Source organism: Callospermophilus lateralis, chromosome 3 (genome assembly GCF_048772815.1).
Source record: "Callospermophilus lateralis isolate mCalLat2 chromosome 3, mCalLat2.hap1, whole genome shotgun sequence".
NCBI lineage: Eukaryota > Metazoa > Chordata > Mammalia > Rodentia > Sciuridae > Callospermophilus > Callospermophilus lateralis.
The window spans coordinates 198,273,641-198,297,349 of record NC_135307.1 but is presented as its reverse complement, the minus strand read 5'-3'; the positions used below and the strand labels follow the sequence as shown (position 1 = coordinate 198,297,349).

General features: G+C 56.7%; 3 protein-coding genes across 6 annotated transcripts; 2 read left to right on the top strand and 1 right to left on the bottom strand.

Moving 5' to 3' along the window:
• The first annotated feature begins 6,836 nt into the window (after positions 1–6,836).
• On the top strand, positions 6,837–7,838 carry Npbwr2 (neuropeptides B and W receptor 2). Its single transcript, XM_076849513.1, has one exon. The coding sequence runs from the start codon at positions 6,837–6,839 to the stop codon at positions 7,836–7,838; it is 1,002 nt and encodes a 333-aa protein (XP_076705628.1).
• Positions 7,839–9,897: 2,059 nt separating this feature from the next.
• Oprl1 (opioid related nociceptin receptor 1) lies at positions 9,898–23,691 on the bottom strand. Of its 4 annotated transcripts, none has more exons than XM_076852179.2 (4): positions 23,470–23,691; positions 17,433–22,680; positions 14,145–14,500; positions 9,898–14,064 (listed from the first exon to the last, which is right to left on the bottom strand). In XM_076852179.2, exons 2-4 carry the CDS (start codon positions 17,726–17,728, stop codon positions 13,541–13,543), a joined length of 1,176 nt encoding a protein of 391 aa, XP_076708294.1. In that variant the 5' UTR covers positions 17,729–22,680; positions 23,470–23,691; the 3' UTR covers positions 9,898–13,540. The 4 variants fall into 4 exon arrangements, with proteins under 4 accessions (XP_076708294.1, XP_076708295.1, XP_076965323.1 ...); XM_076852180.2 differs by having other exon boundaries at positions 17,433–19,175; XM_077109208.1 differs by lacking the exon at positions 23,470–23,691 and having other exon boundaries at positions 17,433–22,853.
• On the top strand, positions 22,077–22,829 carry Lkaaear1 (LKAAEAR motif containing 1). Its single transcript, XM_076849512.2, is given in 3 exon segments — positions 22,077–22,454; positions 22,573–22,696; positions 22,699–22,829. Coding segments are annotated over 3 exon segments (633 nt in total).
• Positions 23,692–23,709: the final 18 nt, after the last annotated feature.

Genomic DNA, 23,709 nt, shown 5'->3' with positions numbered 1-23,709 from the left:
GCCCACACATGGCCATCACATTGTGTCCACCCAGCTTCAGCTGGGTGCTGCTACGCAACCTCAAGACCTAGAAAACCTGCTTTTGCCAGTTCTTCCTCTAGGACAAGGAAGCACATGGCACTACTTCCCTCCACCTTCTGTCCCTAGAGATGAAGGAGGGAAACCATCTGAGACACCATATGATATACACAAGTAGTCCCTTCCCTCCCTGAGACCCTGGGCTCAGCACACTGGGAAAGGAACAGGGAGGATCCAGGACTCACCAGGACTCCATGAAGGTGGTGCCCAGAAGACTCGTGTCCTGGGGCACATGGCCAAAAGGACCAGGACAAATGAAGGAACTGAGGCCCCCACAGGTTTCTTTGCTTCCCAGACCTGAGGCCTGACTCACATGCCCTTCACCCCAGTCCCTCAGACGAAGGCCTTCCAGCTCTGGAAGCAGAGACCACCACTGTCTCACCACAGGGTCTGACTGGTGCATCTGCAGTTCTCAGCTGGGCCTGGGAGTCCCAGCCTCAGTGCCTCCCCCGGCTTTTGCCAGGGTGGTAAGAGGCTCCCTTAAGCAAGCCCTTGACAGAAGCATCACCCTACACCAGCCAGGTCCCAGCCCAGTGTAGACATCCAAAATCAGGCCTAGGGCCTCACACACAGTGGGGACATTGATGTCTGCTACCCAGGCCACAGAGGTACACAGAGCAGAGGTGCTCACTGGCAGAGAGTGCCTCCCCGAGTCTTGGCTTGTACCAGAACGTGCCCACCTCTGAGCAGAGGTCAGTGTGCAGCCTCCCTGGCCTACACCCTCCCTCAGCTGCCCCAATAGCGTAGCCCCAGAACAGCTCCCCAGACCTTTCCGAGCATCAGGTTCTGCAGGGTCCTCAAAACTCCCCCACTCCATTGCCTGCCTGAGACTGCACCACAGCAGGACCTCTGGACGCTGGCCACAGGGGCCACAGGGGCCACAGAAAAGAATGTGCAGTGAACGGAGCTGGCCCCTCCTGACCACCCAGCACCCTTCCTAAAGCTCCTCAGCCAGGGCACACGCAGAGGACAGTGTCAGGGAGAGGCTCCCCAGGGAAGAGGAGTCCCCAGGCTTGGAATCTTGTGGGAGAACCTCAGGACACATCCATGAGGCACACCAGCAGGAGCTGTGCCCCTGGGAGGGCGGGACTGCACGGTGAGTGCTGAGTGTGGACCTGAGCAGAGGCAGCTGTGCCAGCAAAGGTGGGAACCATACGCTGCATAGTGAGCTGCCCTGGCCACAGGCATGAACCAGTGTGCATGGGGCGCAGGGAGCAAGTGTGGGACCAGGGGTCACCAGTGCCCTGCCCCCGTGCCCAGCATCTGCCCTACCCCAGCCCCTGTCCAGGGAAACAGACTTTTCTCTGTTCCAGTTGATCTGCAAACATGGTGTGCCGGAGGGTGACGTGTACAGGTGTGCATGTTGTTTGGGACAGTGGCATCCATTGTCCTCCCAGGCAGTTGAAGCTCCTGCACAGGCTCAGGTCAGTGTCTGCCCTTTGAGCTGAGGTTGGTGCCAAGCAAGTGGAGAGCAGAGGAAATGGATGAGGTCAACAGCTCCCTAACCCTATGGAGCCCGTCACACCTGCCCTTCAGCCACCAAGCCATGCCGGTTCTCCCTATCCTGGGGGTGCCAGAGACCGGTGAGCCTCCCCAGCCTTCTCAATCCCAAGTCATCAGCCCACAGATAGCCTAGTCTAAAGTCCACCAGTCTGGCTACTGGAGCACCCAGAGCATTGCCCATACACCCAGGACCACAATCCAGCCAAGTGAGGGCATGAGCCTATGGGGACTGCCCGCAGGGTCATAGCTCCATAGAAACTAGTGAGGGAGTGAGAGCCTTGGGGCATCAAGCACAAATCAGCCCTGCCTGCCCTTTGTCAGGAATCACCAGACAGAAAGAGGCGGGGTCCAGCTTTGGCTCTTGGATGTTCTGGGCCCATCTTGGGAGCTTGGGGTTCCCTGCCCTGCAGTATCAGGAGCAGTGAACCAGTACCAGTGTGTGGGCACACACTGACATGCCTGGGAGCCCCTTTCTCTGGAGACTTGAAGGCACCTGCATACTCCCTGCCCATTTTGCCTCCACTGACAAGTGACTACAACTGCCCCCCAGCTAGGGACAGTGAGACCCCCCAGACCCCTCCTATCCAAGGAGGACTCTACATCTTCAGCAGTGCTTACCACCCCTTCCTGTGCACTAAGACCTCAGAGACATGCCCCAAGGAAGGACACAGGGCCCTTGGTGAAGCCCCCTGGGACTGAGCACCAGGCAAGTCTGGAAGCTGCTGGGAATCCCTGGGCAAGGACAGCTGTTCCAGGGTCTCTTTGGGTTTGGGGCCTGGGCTCCTACCAAGCAGGTGTGGAAGATGGCCCCTGGAGCTGTGGGCCTACTACCTCCCACCACTTCTGTTTGGATGGGGCCTCTAGGGGCAAGGACTGGGAGCACTTCAGTGACTGACTCCTACAACCCCAGCAGTGAGGCTGAGATGGGCCTGGGCCCTGGGGAGCAATCAGCTCCTTCCTGTTTGTGCATTTGAGTCATAGTTTCGCAGCCAAGTTCTCTGAGCTGGGGATCTGCCACCTACATGACCCTGCAGGGTGGCAAGGGGAGTCAACATCTTCTCCCCCCGCTCACCAGAGGAGACTCAGGGGCTAAGGGGAGGTCTTGGTGTCCTCCTAGGCCAACCCCCCTCCCTCCTGACCTGTCACCTGTCTGTCATCCCCAGCCTGCTCAGCTACCTGCCCCCAGAACCCCTGAGCTGGACACCAGGCAGGGGGCTCCACCTCCCTTGGACTCCCCACTTCCCTCCACACCTTCTCCAGGTCTTGCTGTGGCTGGTCCTAAACCTAGGCTGCTCCTCCTCCTGGCCCCTGTGAAAACCCCACACACAACACCCCAGTGCAGGCCACCGGCCCTGTCCTCTTCCTCCACCCCCAACACCTAGACATACCCAGCCTTGCCCCACCCCACCCATGGACCTAGCACAGGGCTGCCTCCACCCCGGACCTCTAATTGCCCCACCCAGAAGAAAGCTGTCCCCTGCACCTCAGGGTAGGAGCTGAGGGACACAGAGTGGCCCTGGAGCTCTTGGAAGGGGAGGAGGCAGCTGGAGCCCTGCACACATGGCCTTCAGGCCAGATGACCAGCACTTACAGCGCCTCCCTGGGACCCTGGGCCTCCGCAGCCCAATGGGCCTGAGTGCCTAGTACTCACCCCTGGCACCCCTGGGCCTCCCAAACCCCTTCCGCCCCTCAATCCCATCCCTTCTCTTGTGAGCATGCTAGCCATTAATACAAACCAGACATTTGTGCCTTTCCACGGTGTCAGCTTCATTGAATCACAGTAAAGTCACAGGCTGTACCACTTTCCCACTCTGAAATTCACTGAGTATTCCTGGGTTACTTCACGGCCTTCAGCTGGACAATCATCAGTTCTTTTATTCCAACCCTAATTACTAATATCTATGACACTCAGGACACACCACACTTTACACAGTGATGCAGGTTACGGAAAAGCTAAGACAGGGTCAAGGTGGCCCTAGGGTGTAGGAGGCTGCACCCAGAGAGAAGATCAATTGCAGAAGAGCCGCTGCGGTGGTCAGAAAGATGCTGGACCAACCCAGATGTAGAGTGTCACGCAGCAGGGGAGTTTCTTACCACCGGGTGGTCTGGAGAGCTTGTGCCACTGCCAGGGCACCTCTCCTTTCTGGTGTTTCAGGTGAGGATCACACCCAGTGAGGCCCAAAAACTCACCAGGATACCTGGTTTCTCTGCTCTGGGTTGGTACACCCCTGCATGCAGTTGCTTCTGGGGTTTTTTGTTGTTGTTGTTTTTGGGTTGGGTTTTTTTGGTACCAGGGATTGAACCCAGGGGCCCTTAACCGCTGAGCCATATCCCCAGATCTTTTTTATATTTTACTTAGAGACGGGGTCTCACTGAGTTGCCAAGTGCCTCACTAAGTTGCTGAGGCTGGTTTTGAACTCATGATCCTCCTGCCTCAGCCTCCCAAGCCACAGGGATTACCGGCTTGGCCACCGCACCCAGCTTGTGCTTCTGTTTTCATTCTGCAAGTTCAAGTGGTCACTTTTTCCTAGTGTGATTAATTTATCTATTGGTTTGTGCCTTATGATTGTGCTGAGCATGGGAGTTTCTCTTCCCATGACTTCTGCATGTCCAACTTCTGGTGGTCATCTGTTAGCCAAACAAGTCACAGGCCATTCTGCCTTAGCATTTGCACTGAGAACGGAGTAGCTTGAGGCTAGGCACAGCCTGAAAGCTGCTGCTATACACAGCATTATAGAATAATAAACCCCATTATATTATGGAATGTGCAGAACACCTCCCTCCCAATCCCCTTCTTCCTTCCCATCACCTCCCTCCCCATGCCTGTCCTTCCCATTGTCCCCCCCGATTTGGATGTGATGGCCTTGGTGAGGGTCTGACTAGGACAAGTTGGAAGGCAGAGAGAGGGTGTGGAAGGGGCTCTGGCTGAGACAAACACTAGTAGGATTGCTTTAGACGAAGCAGGGGCATGGTGGGAAGCCCTGAAGGAGAGTCTGAACCCTAAGAACTGCCCTCTGGTAATAGGCTATTCCCCTGTGGGGCTGGAGGGCAGGCAGTCTAGAGCAGCCAGCACTGGAAAAAGAACAGTGCCTCTCGTGTGTGCAGAGAGACACGGAACAAGAGGATGCCCAGAAGTCCACCCATGCTGGCGCTCAAGGCAACACTGGCTCTGATGCTGGGGGGGACCCACAGCACCCTGGATCAGGTCCAGCATGGTCAGCCCCACTCCAGGAGAATACGTGTTCCCACCATGCATGCCTCCCTTACGCTGAGGTGGGGTCAATCCCTCACCCCAGCCAAGACCCTCACTGCCTGGCCAAGCCCATGCCCTTGGCAATGCCTGTGCCCCACAGCCAAGGAGGACACGGCCACCACTTACAGGCTGCCCCTTTCTCTGTCCTGTCTCTGGTTTCCAGGAGCTTTGAACAGACCACCTAATACCCCAAAATCATGGTCTTTAGACTTTTCCTGGGGATGATCCCTCTGGGCCCAGCCACAGGCCCTGCTGCCAGCCAGGCCCCCTTTGGACGCCATTTCCACATGGCAGGTGGCAGGGAGCTAGGGGCCCATCTGCAGCACCTGTGGACATGGACTCAGGCCTTGCAACTTCCAGGCATTCAGGGCTACTTCCCAGGCTCCTGTCCAGACCACCAGGGAACACAAGCACAAGCAGAAACGATGAAGCGACTTGCAGAAGAAACCATGAGCTGCAACCAGAGGGCAGTGGACACTACTCTGATAGGCAGCCACAGGCCTCTTGCAGCCAGCCACACTGAGGAACCTCCTGAGGCCGCCACCCAAGCCTGCTCTGCCAGAGTGCCCTGCTGTTCACCACTAGGCTGAGTGAGTCTGGGCACATCTAGCTCCAGGAGCCAAAGGTGGGGAGAAGGGAAGGACCTAAGGATCAGCCCAGAGAGAGTGCCACACTTGCCACCGCTGCATGAGCCACTGGGCCAGTGAGTGGACAGGAGCCGGCAGGGAAGCAGACCCCCTTGCCACCATCTCAAGGCCTGCCAGCTTCTGCTCCATACATAAAAGACACAAAGAAGCTGTGTTGCCTGCAGACAACAGGTGTCAACATGAGGACATATGGTCCCCAGGCCCTACGTTTGGCCAAAGACACCCAGACCCACTCCGACACAGTGTAGAGTCACCCACAGAAACCCCTGTGCACATGACAGGGACCCACATGCATGTGCCACATGTCATGCACACCCAGGATCAGGCACAAGACACCCATGTACACAGGTAAGGCTTTCCAGGCCCATGGTGACCACAGATGCTCTCAATGCCAGAGGCCCCTGCATGGCCCACCCTCCCAACACACACGGGCATGCACAGACCCAGATGCACATGCTGCTTAGCTAGCCCCTTGGGAGTCCCTAGCTGAGTGAGCGGCAAGGAGGCCCTAGATGGGTTGATTGCAGGCACCGCGGCACTGTGGGGGGGCTGCCTCCTGGGGCTCACAGCGTCAGCAAGAGAGACCCGCCTCCCTCCCTGCCTGCGCATCAGCATTGCCACAGGGAGGAGAGCCTAGCTAGGAAACCGGCAGCAAGCAGGCAGGTCCTGGAATCCCCTCCCAGCTGACCAGGACCCCTGCTGGGAGCCTATCAGGGGACAACCACCTCCCTTCTCCCTCCCAAGGCTATCTGAGCTCTGCTGCCACTCAGAGCCTGAAGGTCACCGACTTCTGGCCCCAGGCACCTGACAGGTGAGTGGAGAGAAGTCTGGCAGGGTCTGCAGTAGGGGTAGGAGGAAGAGAGGGTGCAGGCTGGGAACTTCTGCAGGAAAGTGCTTTGTTCTAATACTTTGGTACTTGGGATTTGAAGGCAGCTAGGGATGCCCCTGGGAAGTGCATTTGCCAAAGGACAACAGTCCTGACCACTCTAACTGTGGACTGTGCTTGGGCAGAGTGGGGGCTGCTGGGAACAGCTCCAAGCATCTGCCTCCCAAGAGGGTGGTGTGGCTGACCCCGCAGAGCAGGAGCAGGGTCTGGGGAAGGTTGCTGAGCTGCCCAATGTGCCTGCCATCCCAGAGGAGGCCCCCTCACCCAATAGGTCCTTGCCTGCCTCAGGACCAGGATGGACAGAATGACTCCCAAGTGTTCTTGGCCTGGTGGAGCAGTGGCACCCTCTGCCAGAGAACTTGAGGTGGCCACTGTTCTGATGGCCAGAACCCAAAGTTTCTGGCTATTTCTTTCCCAAAATCCAGCCCAAGGAGACCCCTGCCCAGAACCTGCCTCCAGCCCCAAGACAATGCAGTCAGCCAAGCACACAGAGGTCAATGGCAGTGGAAGTTCTTTCTTTGCTGCCACAGTGGGCACCAGCCTCTCCCAGGACAACAGCACCCAGCCCAACACCACCTTCCCCCAGCCGCTATGGGCACTGTACGTGCTGCTGCCAGCGGTGTACACCGTGATCTGTGTTGTGGGGATAGCCGGCAATGCAGCAGTCATCCTGGTGATCCTGAGGGCACCCAAGATGAAGACCGTGACCAACGTGCTTGTCCTGAACCTGGCCGTTGCCGACGGGCTCTTCGTGCTGGTGCTGCCTGCCAACATCGCGGAGCACCTGCTGCAACGCTGGCCGTTCGGGGAGCTGCTCTGCAAGCTCGTGCTGGCCATCGACCACTGCAACATCTTCTCCAGCATCTACTTTCTGGCCCTGATGAGCGTGGACCGCTACCTGGTGGTACTGGCCACCGTGCGGTCCCGCCACATGCCCCGGCGCACCCCACGGGTGGCAAAGGTGGCCAGCCTGTGTGTCTGGGTCGCTGTCACTGTCATGGTTCTGCCCTTCTTCTCCTTTGCTGGCGTATACAGCAATGAGCTGCAGGTGCCCAGCTGTGGGCTGAGCTTCCCGAAGCCAGAGCGGGCCTGGTTCCAGGCCAGTCGCATCTACACCTTGGTGCTGGGCTTCGTGCTGCCCGTGTGCACCATCTGTGGGCTCTACGTGGACCTGCTGCGCAGGCTGCGGGCCGTGAGACTCCGCTCTGGCACCAAGACTCTGGGCAAGGCTAAGCGGAAAGTGACTGCCCTGGTCCTCACTGTGCTGGCTGTTTGCCTCCTCTGCTGGACGCCCTTCCACCTGGCCTCCGTGGTGGCCCTGACCACCGACATGCCCCAGACATCCGTGGTCATCGGCATCTCCTACGCCATCACCAGCCTCAGCTACGCCAATTCATGCCTCAATCCCTTCTTGTATGCCTTTCTGGACCATGGCTTCCGCAAGAATTTCCGCACCACATTCCTGTGCTGAGGGCCTTGGTGCCCAGCCCTTCCCTCTCCTCCCAGATGCAGCACCCCAGCCAGGGGTGTCCATACTGTTCCCCTCATCCCCCTGTGCTCTCCATACAGAAGATATCAACCCTGCACAGACAACCACAGAAAGACCATGCTTCTGGACAGCCCTGCATGGACAGAAGCAGAGACTCCGGTCCCAGCAGAAGGCCCCCAAGCCTGGTCACACACAAAGGAGGAACCAGCAGATGGCCCCCAGATGGTCCCATCCGTGTCCTCTCTGGAACCCAGGAACCTGAGAACAGCAATCTGTAGGGGAAGGACCCTGAACTATGAGTTTGTCCTGGAACCAGCACTGTATTCTCCTCAGGCTCCACCCAAATGGGACTATGATGTGACCATACTGTGGGCACCTTGGGCAGCAGAGCCAAGTGTTGCTACCAAGGCGAGGACAAGGACATCAAAGGAAGCCACAAAAATCCACCTTGTCTGAAGCCTAGGGACATCCACCAGGAGGCCCATGTCCTCTGGAGGCCCTGGTGACCTGCTGCAGCACCATGACCTCTGGACCCCCACATTCTAGAGGCTGTATGCCCTTGGAGGAGCAGGTATCCAAAACTCCCTTGTCCCGGGTGGGCCTGGGTCCAGAGCTGGGTGCTGGATCCCTCCAGAGTAGGGATGCACGGTTGAGGGGTCCAGAGGCATGACTGCCCTAAGACTAGTCACTCTGGGCACCCTGGCTCTTGGCCTTATGGCATGGAGCATCATGCGGTGGGTTTCAGCCCTCACCACTTCTGAGGCACCCCAGAGAAGGTGCCCCTCCCCCACTGGACCTAAGTCCAGAACAGTACCAGCCCACCTCACTGTCCCCTCCCTGCCTCCATGAGCCCCAAACAACTTAACTGTAATCTCTACCTGGCATCTTCCCTAGCCCAACATTGTATGATACTTATTGCTGTTTCTGCAAAACCCAGAGCTACAAAAAAAAAAAAAAATCAGTGTTATTTTTGCTGCTCGGTGTCAGGAAGCAGGAGTGGCCTCTCTGGGTGGTTCTGGCTCTGTCTCCCTTGTTCAGTCGGGACGTGATGGACTCAGGTCCTCTGGAGGCTGCACAGGGGCTTGAGGATATGCATGGACCCTCCACAGACTGAGGGCCTCCAAGCTGGCCCCAGTCCCCCAGGGAGTTGATCCTAGAGCTCCAATAGGAAGCCTGGACATCTCTTATGTCTCTTCTCAGAAGTCACTTGTCACCGTCTCTGCCATATGCTGTATACTAGATAGGAATGTTCCTGGGGTCCTGGGCTATAGGCCTGTCCAATTTTGGCCACTCACCCAAAAAACAAACAGAAAAGGTCATGGTGAAAAGCAGGAGATTTTAATCACTGTGGTCACATTGGGAAGGCAAAGTGAGATCCAGCATCCCAAGCCTGTCTAACAGATGCTGATAGAAGCTTTAGATTTAAACGGAGGAAGAACTGGGGGCAGGGCAAGAGGCCTGCGTAATCAAGCAGTCCTGGACAGGCTGTGGTCTGGCCCATAGTGGTTTCAGTTCTGGTTTGGCAAGATGGCTCCAGAGAAGTCCTGATCAATTTCCGCTTGCTGCTCAGGACGTGTATCTATCAGACCTGTAGTCCTGTGCGGGAGCCGTCAGCTCCCACAAGACAATCCTCCTGCTCAGGGTGGGGGTGTCCCATTTGGGGTGCCATGCCTTCCTCTGATAGTGCCTGGAAGAGTTAGGACAGCACTAAAGACTTCCCGGGTCTGAAACAGAATGCTGCACATCTTGCCTCAGTCTTGAAGGGGGACAGGATGGCTAGGGTAAGTTCAAGATAAGAAACCTCATGTCGCAGTGTTTAGATGAACACTCCTTAAATGACTGACATGCCCGCGTGCGCAGTGGAGCAGCGTCACCACAATGGGAACAGACACGGATGGAGACAGAGATTCCAGCTTCCTTGGCTCCCAGCCACCCGTTGGGCAACTGAGGCTTAGTGAAGAGTCACTGCTCTCAGCCTAAGCAGCTCCAGCCCTCACCCTGAGGGGCTGAGGGTGCTTCTTAACCACCATCCACACCCACCACTGCACAGAGAGAACGAGCTGTGCCGGGCTGTCACACCTCCCAAACAGCCTGATTACCACTTCAAGCACGCTGTTCCTCAGGACCCAGGTGGAGGCTGCATCTTGCTGTGGCAGCAGAACCAGGAGCACAGCACTGAATAATGAGCCTGGAGGAGAGGGTGAGTGGGTGCGAAGAGCAGGAGGCAGGCGCCCTGGAGAGCTGCCAGGCTTGGGGAGGGCCGCGTAGAAGAACAGGCCCCATCACATTGTGTTTATGGCTCCTGCCCCCATCCACAGCCCAACAAAGGGAGCTGCCTCCCCTTCCCTCCTCAGCTCCTTGGGAGCACCATGAGGACCAAGAGATAGACACAGCCAGGGCCCAGTGATACCAAAGACAGACTTATCAGGGTCCTGCCCAAGCCAGCCCTATTCCTCCCACCAGAGACTCCTACTGTTGGGTAGGGGGCCACCCTGAACAGCTCACTCCTCCAAATCCCCACATTCTGGCTCTTGGTCCCAGGGAGAGCCCCACCCGGGGGAAAGTGCCCAAATCTCACTACCCTCATGACCTCAGGGCCTCAAGGCCTTGCCTTGGTCTGCCATGTGACCACAACACCCCCTGGTGGAATAGTCTGAAACAACTCTTGTGCCCAGGCTTTCCTGACTGAGCCCCACATACACACCAGCCCTACCCACAGCCCCACCAGGATGGTTCTATGTTTCCCTTTGCACAAAAGAAAAAAACAAGGCTCATGGAAGCTGGATTTGTCCCCATCCAGGGACAGGATAAAGGTGCAGGCAGGGGTGCTGTGGGGCTGGGTGGACCTTGGGAAGGGCACAATCCTAGAGAGCCATGGAGCCTCAGCCTTCCCCCTGTGGCCTCACCCTGCTAGGCAGGCTCCTGGCAGACTCCAAGCACCTCCCGGGAGGGTGCTTGCCCAGGACATATGCCCCACCAGAAGGGTGGGTCAGCAGCCCAGGACCCCTCACAGGAGCCCCTCCAGCAGGACCACACCATCTCCTGGGCATTAAAACACTGTCCCTTGGCAGGGCCTATTCCTCCCACATTTCCCTTGATGCTGGACTTCTGTTGAACAGCAATGTGTGAGAACTCTAACTCCCAAATTCGTATGCTGTAGTCCTAAACGAGTTGGTGTCAGAAGGTGAATCTTTGGGAGGTGAGCAGGCTGTGAAAGTGGAACACTGTGGTGCTGCTAGTGTCCTTATTAATGGGACAACCAAGCTCTGGAGCCCTCTTTCCGTCATGTCACAATGAGGAGGTCAGCTCTTACTGGAACCTGATGGGTCCAGCACCCTGTCCATGGGCTTTCAGCCTCTGGAACTATGAGAACTCAACTGTGGTGCACAAGCTGCCAGTCCAAAGTGCCTGCTACACAGCCCGAGGCTGTCCATCATGAAAACTTGCACAAAATAGTATCAGCCCACCTGCCCACCCTGGAAACCCTGAGCCCACCAGTGTGCTGCCAAGTCTCTCTGACAGGGTCCTCTGCCAGTCAACTCGGGAGTCAAGAGGTGAGTATATGGCTCAGGGTGCAGGGCCACTCGAGAGTCTGCTCTGCATGTTTCTGCTCACAGAAGGGGAACTGAGCACAGGTGAGGGTCTGCACATAAAATGGGTGAAGAGACTCCTGCAGCCCTGGGAGGAGGGGCATCAACCATAGCCCAGGGCGCCAGGTGTATCAAAGGGAAGCCCTGAAACACATCAGGAACTAGTCTCCTCTCACCAGGTCAACTTCCTAGGGACAGGGTGACCTGTGAGCTTCACAGAGGCCAGAGGACTCACCAGCCCCACAGCCCTCTCCCGCTCATGTGCTCAGCCCAACACCAGTCCCCACGTGGATGGAGTCAGAAACACCTGTTCTAAGGAGGGCATCCAGTCAGAGAGCAGGTTTCCCGTGGCCTCCTTCATGACCCTCGTGACCACAGGGCCACAAGGCCTTGCCTTGGTCTGCCATGGACCACAGCACCCCCTGGTGGAAGAGTCTGAAACAGGACACAGGTTCAGGGCTGGCTACACACACAAGGAATGACACTGGTCACAGGCATAAATACACAGGTAATGTCACAGGTGGCATCACAACAGCACAGAGTCAAAGTTCTCAGCCTTGGCAAGAAATCACTATAGCCAGGTGGCTCCTGCCAAAGGCCTCACAGAGTGTGCCCGGGTCTCCCCAGGAACAGCCCTGCAGCCAAGGCTCCCCAGGGCGGGAAGAACCAGTCCAAGACTGACCAAGGTCTGGGGAAGAAGAGACTCTTTTCAATGTTGCAGGTATTTCAAAAATTCACCTGCAGGAAGAATGTTCGCAAAGCTGCCTGATTCCCTGGGTGATCACAGCAGGGTTTCCCCAAGGGACAGAGTCCCCAAAGCTCAGAATCCTTGCAGGTTAGCCCAAGCAAACCTTGCATAGCAGCTCTGCTTGTGAGGCCAACCTCACATTTGGCAGCAGGCTCAGGCCTTACCCAGAGACACTCTGAGGCCTGCAACTAAACAGTGAGCACTGGGTATGCAAAGCAAAACCCAGCCCAGCCATATCTCCCCAGGCCTCAGGCCCCTTCCAACTGCACAGCCACTGACCCAACTTCAAGCAAAGGAGACTGGGAGAACCCCCCAGAAGGTGGTAGAGCCCTCAGGGCTGAGCATGCTGTTGTGACTAAACACACAGGGCCCATGCTTTGCAAGCAATAGTGGTCCTGCAGCACCCCTCCCTGAGCCACCTCCCACACCTGCAGAGGCAGCACTGGCTGCACAGTCTGTGCACAACAGTGCACATCAGGCTTCTGGAGGGCAAGAGCCCCTGAAAAACTGCTGGGGTCAGGCCTCCTGTTCGCCTCAGAAAGGGAAGTGGGAGTCAGGCCCAGGGCAGAGCCACCATCAGGAAGAGCAGAGAGCGGCAGCACTGAGGCAGGTCCAATCCACAAGCTGTACATTGTAGCACAAGAACATTGAGAAAGTGACTGGGCCAGGACCCACACGAAGCCTCCAGCCAAGGCTGACAGCTTGCTGCATACCCTCCTAGGGTAGCCCTGGCTGCTCAGATGGAGTCAGAAAGTGTTCCAGGTAGAAGCTCTAGGCTCAGGGTCAGTCCCTCCACAGAGAAATGCTGCCCACTACACTCCTGGGCAACACCAAGACAGTCCAGTGGCCCTGGGTAGACACTGCAAGGTCAGAGGCAGTCAGAGCCCTGCCACACAAATAGCACACAGCATGTGGGGTGCAGGTGACTACAGAGCTGCGGCTACACCTGGGCATGAGCCCACCTGCAGTATCAAGGCTCCGCTGACTCAGCATGGGAGAGGTTGAGGAGGAGTCACAGGAGCACGGCTGCTGAGCAGCAGCTCCTCTCAAAGGTGTCCACAGAGCAGTGGACACTTGCAGGCAGTGTCCTTGCATGCCCTCTGGCCCCGCACCAGGAGTGCAGCTTAGTCTTACAGAGGCCACAGCAGGAGAGGCAGCCACAGTCCACCGCCCCATGATGTCATTCAGGTCCTCCTCTGGGACTGAGCACCATGGGCCAAAGGGAAAGCCACCTACAGTGCCAGACGCTTGGGATCAGCCTACAGAGCAGTGACCTGTGTGAGCTCCGTGTTGGGCGTGGATGGGCTCTGTGGGCTGACGGGCACCATGGGCAGGTCCACGCCTAGTCATGCGGGCCGCGGCACTGTCTCAGAAGTCTTACAAGCAAGGGCCACATCCTTGGCAATGCTCCGCACTCGGTCAGATACCTGCATCTCCCGATGCAAGGCGGATGCACAGCAGAACTTGCGGAAGCAGGCCTTGAAGTTCTCATCCAGGAAGGCATAGAGGATGGGGTTGAGACAACTGTTGACATAGCCCAGGGCTGTGCAGAAGCGCAAGATGGCCACAGCCGTCTCACTGCCTGGCTGGACACCCAGCCCTTGAACCAGAACAAAGACCTGCACAGGTGTCCAGCAGCCCACAAATACAGCCACCACCACCAGCACCAGCCGGGTGATTCTCCGCAGGTTCCGGTCCTTCTCTCGGGAGCCCGAGAGCAGACGAACACCACGCAGCCGCCGGATCATGAGGCTATAGCAGACAGAGATGATGAGCACGGGAATGATGAAGGAGAAGAGAAAGATGCAGACAGCAAACACAGGGCCCCAGTAGTCCTGGGGGGCAGGGATCTCCACCAGACACTCGATCTCTGCAGGGAGAAAACGAGATCAGAAGGGGCTGCTGGGAACCATGGGGAACCTGGTACAGAGAGGAGGGCCACCCACTGACCTTCATCCTCCACCTGTGCTGAGCCCATGATGGCAACAGGAACACCAACCACAGAGGCCAGGGCCCATATGGCCACATTGACAGCCTGAGCCTTGCTGGACGTCCGGACATCAAGGGCACGGATCGGGTGGCAGATGGCTACGTAGCGGTCTACGCTCATGGCCGTCAGGGTGAAGGTGCTGGTGAACATGTTGTAGTAGTCAATGGCAATGACCGTCTTGCACAGGGCATTCCCAAATGGCCAGAAGCCCAGCAGGATGTCTGTGCCCTGGAAGGGCAGTGTTAGCAGGACCAAGGTGTCTGCCAGAGCCAGGTTAAAAATGTATGTGTTGGTGGCTGTCTTCATCTTGGTGTGCCTGAAGAGAGGTCAGGGAGAAGAAAGGTCCCATTGGCCACTTAGACTAGCCCCGGCAGGAAAGGCAAGGACTTGGTCCTGGACCCAATCCTAGGCGCCCTGAGCCAGTCTGGGGAATGGAGCCTGGAAACAGACATTCTAACAGGGTGATGCTGAGTTCAGAGAAGCTTCAGGAAGGGATTCTGACACCTATAGAGAGCTCCAGACCTTAAAGACTGTGGGGTGCCAGAGCACAAGCCTGACTGCACGGCAACGGGGTCGGAATCATAAGAGGAAGACCTTGTCCTTTCCCCTGAGTTTCCCTCAAGATTCCTCATGGACTCAACTCCTAACCCTTCAGCTACCAGAGGTTTGCAAGACTCCAAAGTATGTGAAATCACATCAAAGACCTCCTAGTCCACACTACTGTCTAGCAATGGAAACAGGAAGTGGTGACAGGGACAGGAGGGGTGCTCATAGAGTCCGATTGTATCCAAGCATCTGGAACAGAGCTGCAAAAATTGCAAATTAGTAATAAGTACTTGTTGAATTAATAAGTGGTTGTGATAGTGGTGGGGAGAATGGTTATGGGGGCAGCGATGGTGGTGATGATGGTAATGGTGGTGATGGTTGTGACGATGATCATGGTGATGACAGAGACAGTGGAGATATGAGGGTGGTGTTGGTGTTGATAGTGATGATGATGATGGTAAGGATGATGGTGGTGGTGGTGGCAGTTAAAGCACCAGAGGTGACGATATTCCATGTCGATTTAGTTGCCATAAAATAACCTGGGGTTCAGTTCTGTTTATCAGAGATTAAGAATAAGCACAAAGATGGGGCTGGGGTGGAGCACTTGCCTGGCACGTGTGAGGCCTGGGTCTGAGTCTCAGCACCACATAAAAATAAATAAACAAAATAAAGGTATTGTGTCCATCTACTACTAAAAATATTGGGGGGGAAAGAAAGCAGCAGCACAAAGACGGCCAGTGCAGTGGTGCATGCCTCGATCCCGCAGCTCAAGAGGGTGAGGCAGGGGGACATGAGCTCAGAGGCAGCTTCAGAAACATGGAAAGGCCCTAGGAATCTCTGAGAGATCCTGTTTCTAAATAAAATATTAAAAAGGGTTTGGGATGTGGCTCACGAGTTAACTGCCCTGGTTTCAATTCCTGGTACCAAAAGAAAAGGAATAAGCACAAAGAGGCCTAGTTGCAACCTCAATGTCAACAACAGTGACGATGACGGTGTCAAGCTCCTCCATGGATGTTATCTCATTTAAGATTCACAGAGATGCTATTGGATTGCCACTGTACGGGGGAGAGAACTAAAGCTCAGATGCCCTAAGTATCTTGCTTTCTTTTTCCTTTTTTTTTTTTTTTTTTTTTTCATGGTACTGGTGAGTTAATCTAGGGGTACTCTATCACGGAGCTGCATCCCAGCCCTTTATTTTTCAAGACAGGGTCTCACTAAGTTGTCCAGGTTGGCCTCCAACTCACAATCCTCCTGCCTCAGCCTCCTGAGTTGGGATTACAGCCATGTGCCACCACACCCAGTCTATGAAACTTGTTAGGGCCTTGGAGCTGATAAAAAGCGAGTTGGGCTTGGAACCAGGTGTTTTAACTCCTGGAAGCCACCCCAGTCTGGTGGCTCAAAACACATTCTGTGCCACCAATTGAGTGGTTTGGACATGGCAGCTCCTCAGCATGGGTCTTTCTGAGGACACTGGTGGTCAAGAAGACCTCCATGTCTACTATAATCCAGGAAGTGGCTGTAATGCCCCAGTACAAGGAGACACAGGGAGGTGCTGTTAGCAGGAAGGTGGTCAGGGTACATGGCTGCCCCAGGCGGCTGCACTTCTGGCCACAGAGGCCTGTGGGTCATGCAGGACCCTCCCTAGGGTCCTCCCTAGAGGTCAGTACTGTGAAGGGCAAAGCTGCTCTTCCCCTTATCCAACCATGCATCTCTCTCTCGCTCGCTCGCTCTCTCTCTCTCTCTCTCTCACACACACACACCCCATACACATACACGTGGCTATGTGGCCTGTCCTTCCCACTTTCTGGATAGAGAAACAAGGCTCACAGAGAAATGGGGTTCGTCAGGGATGCTCAGAGGACAGTTGGGGAGTCAGGGACTGGACGCTCCACTGTCCTGTTCTGCCTCCACCAACACCATGCTACGCAGCAGCTTCCTGGGAGCCTGTGAGGCCCTATGCAGGGACGCTTGCTTCAGAGCCCTGAGCATTTCTTCAGAATCTCCTCTTTCTGGGTCAGAGAGAACACCCTGGGCCAGTAAAGACTCCTGGCTCCTTGTTTCCTGCTCAAGTCTCCCAAGGCCCCTTTCAAGACTTCACTCACTGTCTGCAGTGCGTTCGACTCTTTCCCACCCAGAGGAACACAGGGTCCCTCATCTCCCAGCCCAGAAATCCCTCCCTTTCTGCCACATGTGCCCAGGGTATGTGCTACGTGAAGGGCTCCTTACCCACCTCACAGTGCAGCCCCAAAATGCCCCCACAGTGCCCCCATGGCCACCCAGCTGTGCCACCACCCTAACCACCTGGCACTAGCATCTCCTCTGGTCCCCAAGCTCTCCCATCTCTGAGCACCAGCAGATCCAGGCTCAGAGGAGAGGGGCCTGTCCCTGTGGGAGAGGTTGGCAAGCCTGAGGAGGGCCAACTCCTAGGGTCGCTATGGAGCCCACGAGGTCACTCACAGTCAGCTCAGCACAGCTCAAACCAGGGTCTAGGCAGGTGACGTCACTACCTGGACAGACAGGCTGGGGAAAGGACTAAGCATCCAGGGCCTCAGGATAGATCCCGCTCCCTGGACAGGGAGAAAAGGAACTTAATAGAAGCAGCAAGATATCTCCATCTGCTCAGGTCCATCCCAAACAGCCTCCTATCTCAGTCTCCCATCTGGAGCTGTATGGGACTCACAGAGACATGGGGCCCCACCTACCTGAGGATGACGTACATGACGAGGCAATTCCCCAGCAGCCCCCCGATGCACACAGCCAGGTAAAGCCCCACGATGGTGACCTTGAGCCCAAGGGGCAGGAAAGAGCCATGGCTGGCATTGAGCAGCAGGTGGGGGGGCATCACACTGTGGTTGGAACTCAGGAGGGACAGGTTGCCCTGAAGGTGGCTGCTGTAGAGGACCTCCCAGAGTGGGGCAGGAAAGAGCGACTCCATTCTGCTGCCCTGAAAAATCAGTCTGTATAGGATCTGGGACAGGGCACAGAAACAAGTGACCATGTTGCAAGGCACACACCCACACAGAGCACAGCAGGTACAGCCCAAACAGGCATGCAGACCCCAGGGCTGGCTGCAGACACCAAAGCACACATGCAGGACAAAGCACACACGTGAGGACACAGGCTGTGCTTACACACAGACACACATGGAGACACAAGGGTGTATGCAAGAGAGGGACACAGAACACAGAGACACTCATGCCCACAAAGGTGCCTCGCATTTGGTTGACAGACTCAAACGTGGACTGCATGGAGATAGTTACACAAGGACACACATCCACCCACAGGGACTCGGGAACACAGCCACGTACGTTCAAAGGTGATGTGATGCACACATATGAACACAAAAATGCCCAAACCACCCTCATGCACACACAGAACAGACGCTAGCGCCCCTGAGACATGCCCAGGAACACCTGGGCACAGCCTTCTCCTGCCCCTCCCAGCCCTGCAGAGCAGGGCCCCCCACTTACCTCTAGCACCTCAGGCCCTATCTCCACGACTTCTTTGGGAATGGGGACTGAGGAGACCCCAGCCCTGGGCAGATGGATGGAGAGGCTGAAGCAGAGTGGGGCTAGGCGGCTCGCTCCTTGCCTCAGCGCAGGGTCTGGATGGGGCTGCAGCGTAGCTGCTGCTTCTCAGCAGACGCCAGACTAGACGCAGTGGCGAGTGCAGCAAGTGCGGCAGCCAGGAGCTGGGGGAGGGGGAGGGGGAGGGGGAGGAGGCTGCTGCTCCAGAGCAGGAGGGGCTGCGCAGGCTGGAGGAGGGGTCTATGGAAGGAGGATGGCTGAACCCAACACCCAGCACTGGAACCACACCTACTGTGTGCTGCTTGTGCCTCCTGTACACCATGCCTGAACAAACAAGCACATTCCCCAGCACACACGGCTGCTGCCATGCACATCTCTCCAGCAGATGAAAATGTGAAACCTCAGAGGTGTAAAGACCCCTGAACACCTGGCAGGCTGGGAAAGCCCAGGTCTGCTTGTCACATGGAGCCACACCAAGGGCATCTCCACAGTTGGGCCCCAGAGAAGGGCCCTGACATTCACATAGCTGAATCACTCCCATGGATCTGCCTCCTTGCCAGCACAGAGGTCATAAGCACACTGAAATGAAAGGTTACAAGTCAAGGCCACGTGGGTGACCCCTGCACTGAACAGACATGGGGTTGCTCTTCCTACATAGGATGTGAAGGAGAGCTAGACCTCCCCCCACACAGCCAGACCCTGCTTCTTTTCCAAGGATGGGGATCTGGTTGCTAGGCAACTGACAACAGTGTTGCTAGGATACCTGTCAAATCAGGAGAGGCCAGAGCGATCAGATGCCCCAGGACTCAGCATCCCCAGCTGTCCCCCAGGATTTGTCTCTGCGTCTCCACTGCAGCTGAGACTCAGGAGTACATAGACATTTGGGGAACACATACCGGCAAACATGTACACAGATACCTAGACAAGCACGGGATAAATACACAGAGACACAGGTACATGCTTAGGGATGCACACTAGAGCCACATACATGCAAACCATTACAAGGTGTACACAGGCATGTTGGGAGACTCAGAGAAAGCACAGATGCCCATGGGAATAGGCAAACACCAGCCGAGGCTCTCTAACACCCAGGAGACACACACTCTCACACATACTCTCCAGACAAGGCTGACCCCAGACCTCAGGGTCTGACTCCAGACCTCTGGGCCAGGGGAGGCTCAGATTCCTGCAGCTCCTTCCCTAGGTGAGCCCAGAGTTCCCACTCCAGCTGCCCCTTCCTGTCTGCCCATCTTCAGAGCCTCATTTCCTAATGGCCTTTGCTGCCTCCCAGCCCAGATCCTGTCCTGGAGAAGGGGATGCTGTAGGCACTGTGAGGGTCGGCAGAGCAGAGCCACAGGACATACCAGTCTGATTATCTCACATGTCCCTGGGACTGCCACACCCATATGGGTCCTGCCCCAGGGTGCTCCAGTCCTGCCTCTCCAGGGAGCCCTCCCTGCCTTGCCCCTGACCCCAGCCCTGGAGCCCTCAGCCCACCACAGGGCCTCCACACCAACTGCTGCAGGCAGGCCTGTGAGCTATCTCAGTGGACACCTGTGAGAGTCTCCATGGAGGCTGGCACAAAGGCCAGACGAAGGAGGCCTCTTGGCCCCTCATAGATACAATCACAGGTGGGAGGACAGGCTTGTCATCTGATGGTTGGTGACCAGGATGAGATGCAGACTACCTTCCCACAAAGGGGGACTGGCAGTGCAAAAGAAATGGCAGACTTCTCTTACCCTGACCAGAACTCAGTGAGCCCTCAAGAGGGGTGCAGGCAGGGCCTGGGCCTGACCAGAACATACGAGTCACACAAAGGTCATCAGGGGACATGTTATGTGCACATGTCATACACAGGCAAAACAAGGCATGCAAGGAAATCAGGGATGGCCCAGACATGAATGTCACACATGAAAGGAGCGCGAGCCCACAAGTCGCAGTGGAGCCAACAGGGCCATGTGGGATGTCACCTGCATCTGGGCAGAGGGCGCACCCACCTCCATGCCTCCCTGGTGCCAGCCCTGGCGCCCAGCCCCAGTGCAGGGGCAGGGAGTCCTCCTGCTCCTCCTCTCCCCCTCCCTGCATCAATGCTTCTTATTTATACCGAGGGGAAGCTACAAGTCCCTTCTGACAGGACAGAACTCTCTCCAGCTCCCTGTGCCCCCATCCCAGACCACGGTAAAACCTCCCCACCCCCTGTGTGCAGTGCCTTCCCCGACAGTGCTGATGCCCAGGCACACACAGGAGGGGGTCAGCATCAGGAAGGCCCTGGGATGCTCACTGACTGGCCCCTCAGCCAGGAAGCTGCACCTGTAGAGTTCTGGCTCTGAATTCCAGAAGGTACCATCTGCCTACCTAGGAACAAGGTATGATAGGATTGGGAAGTAATGCAGACAGGAACACACTATGATTAAATCTGCACTAATCTTAGTCTAACTAAACTGTGGAATGAGTATGTGAATACCTGATATGTGCATGAATCATTACAGAATTAATAAACTGAGAAACTAAAATTGTCATTGTATCATAAAATTAATAAATGACAAATAGATTTTCATAATCTAATTAATAAATGACAAATAGATTATGAAAATCTAGGACCGGGCTGGTATGTAGCTCAGTGGCAAAGCATCTGCCTTGCATTCCAAAGCACTGGGTTCCATCCCCAGTTCCAAAAAAGACCAAAAAAAAAAAAAAGAACCCCACCAAAACCCTAGGACCAATCACCCAGGGGTAGGATGAGGGGCCCTGAATTCTGTCCCAGTGCCTGATGAGCACTGATGGGAAAGGATCTCAGCCTTAAAAGTATGGTTGCAGTTAGGCCCAAAGCCCTCTCCCGCGCCCAGATGGTGAGTCCGTGGCCCCCAAAATGGTGCGTCAGTAGGTACAGCACAGCGGTCACTTCAGCCTGAGGGGCCGCCCCGCCCCCACGCGGTTGGAGATGGGGCAGGGCTCCGTTGCCCAGCAACCGCATCAACAAGCACAGAAGAGTCGAAAAGTAAACTGGTGTGCGTGGGAAGGTCGGGCGAGTGGGCGCAGGTGGGAAACTCTGAAATTTGGGGGCGGGCGGGCGGTCCCTGGCTCCGCTCCTGACCCACGGTGAGCCAGGATCTGGCCCGGGGGTGAGATGGGGCGACTGGGACCAGAAGGACGCGGGGCTTTCCCCTCTTCTCTGAGCTCTGCTCTCCTTGCCTCGGCCCAGCAGGAGTCAAGCCAAGATGATGGCGACTGCCCTAAAGCAGTCGGCTCAGAGCCTCCATCCACACACATGCAGCCATACACACACAGAGCTACAAAGATAGCCCCCCAAAAAATGTACACCTACACAGACACGCACAGACCTGGAGGCACACATGCACACACGTCTCGGCCTGGCCGGGTCACCCCCAAACCACTGCTCCTGGGGCCGGGACAGGACAGGACAGGAAGACAAGACCAGTCCCCGGGGTTCTAGTGGGATGCTGACAGGTGACCGCAGAAATGGGGGTCAATAGGCCTCACCCAGGGAAGTCCCTTGTGGTCTCTATCTCTGGGTAGGCCTGAGATCGCCTGGTTGGGGCAGGGGGTGTCTCAGCATTTTCTCAGTTCAATCCTTCAGTAGGGCAGAAAGGGCAATTTCTAAAACTGAATGGATCAGGAAGTCCTGTGGGTCAACCACCCGGCTGAGCGCATTGGCCACGACCTGTGTTCACAAAGGCCAAAGGTTGGGCAGTGAAGTCTGCCGCGACAAATCCAGCGGGGGAAAAGCTGACCGCGCAGTGGAACCGGTTTAAGGTTGGACAGCAAACGGGGTGTCCCTCTCCCTCCTCAGGCCAGAGGATGCCGCCGCCCGCAGGGAAGTGCTCGAGTGAGCAGGTGGGGAAGAGCGCGTCAGGAAGCGGGCCTCGTGAGGAGCGCGCCAAGCGGGTGCCCGCGACCAAGCCAGGCTGGGCCCTGACGCTGGAGGGGCTGGCCGCCATGAGCCCCACGCAGCGACACCGCCACCTGCTTTTCGGCGACGTGCTCAAGGACGTGGGTGCAGCCGCCTCCATCTTTCCGCGAGAGTCGGTAGAGCTGGAGTACCTCATGCCCGACCCCCGCGCCTGGACGCAGTGCGAGCTACCCACCGAGCGCTGGAACCGGCTGCTGGGCGTCCTCAAGGCCGCGGAGGCTCGCGGGCGAGTCCGCGCCCTGCGACTGCGCTACACCCGAATGCGGGTGGGCCTGGAATCAAGGGCGGGGGCACCCCCCATAGGGAAGACCACCCTCTCGCAGGAGTGGGCAGAGGGTGGGTACAGCTGAGGCGCGGCGCCGCTCAGCCGGCTCTGGCCCGCAGGCAGAGGAAATTGCGCTCCTGATCCAGCGGCAGGGCTCAGCACGCGCCGCCATCAGACTGGAGACATTCCTGCCGCCACAGCTGAAACCCACACGGATTCCGGATCCCCTGGATCGACAAGAGGTTCTGGCAAGCCCTGGGTGGGTGGGAGGACCCCTCGCCTCCTCCCACACCGACCCCAGCCCCTCTCCTCGCAGCGGAGGCGTGTGGAGACCATTCTGGAGGAGGCGGTGGATGGCAGCATCTTCCCACGGTGACAGTGACCCAAGTGTGCCCCCACACCCTCCCCTTTCATAAAGTTCTTCTCTGAGGGCTCTCTGGTCTTTCTGGACCCCCACAGGGAAGGGGTGAATATAAATGCTGTCTCTCCCCAACATTTACAGTTAGACATCATGGTATAGGAGTGGGCCCCCCAAAACAAGTAAGATGTGAGTTGGCAGGAGTCAAAGTAAGGGAATATTCAGATCCCCCAATCCCAGCCTGCCCCCATCACCGCAACCAGTGCCATGGTGGCAGACATGAGAGGCCCCCAGACTGGAGGGCAAGAGAAAAAGCCTGTCTCAACACCAGCACCCCATCAACCAGGACTGCCTTCAGTGCTGGTCATCCCATGGAGGGGTGCATTCTGCAAGGGTGAGTGACCACAAATCAAAGCCAGCCATGCCCAGAGACTGTGGAAGATACCCCCAGGGCGTCCTACCTTCTGGAACAGAAAATCTACCCTCTAGCCTTCTCTCACCCCGAACAGTACCCCGCCACACACCCTGCTTCCTTCCCCCAGACCCCCCACACACACATACACACACACCAAGCACAGTAAGGAAACCACCCCAGCCCATTTTGACAAACAAGCCCAAGTCCTATAAGACCTCTGCCCAGTTTCTGGACAGCTCTTACTTGTATCCTTGATGGGTTCTGCAGAACCTGGGGCTCCTCTTGGTCTCCTCTCCCCTGTCCCTCCTGCCCAGAGGACTACACAGAGTTGGGAGCTATAAGGAACCAGAAGATACCAGGGGGCTCCCACTGGCTCTGCCTGGAGCAGAGAACAGATCTGGAGGGAAGGCAGAGGTCAGAGCTAAGGTTCTGCAAGGAATTCTGCTCACTGGCAATCAATCCGTAGCCCCATGGGGACCTGTG

Coding starts and splice junctions, on each gene's coding strand:
- Oprl1 (XM_076852179.2), bottom strand. CDS start 17,728: ATGGTCACTTGTTTCTGTGCCCTGTCCCAGATCCTATACAGACTGATT. Junction 14,501..17,432: donor GTCATGTACGTCATCCTCAG/GTAGGTGGGGCC, acceptor ACCTCTCTTCAG/GCACACCAAGATGAAGACAG. Junction 14,065..14,144: donor AGCACAGGTGGAGGATGAAG/GTCAGTGGGTGG, acceptor TTCTCCCTGCAG/AGATCGAGTGTCTGGTGGAG.
- Npbwr2 (XM_076849513.1), top strand. CDS start 6,837: ATGCAGTCAGCCAAGCACACAGAGGTCAATGGCAGTGGAAGTTCTTTC.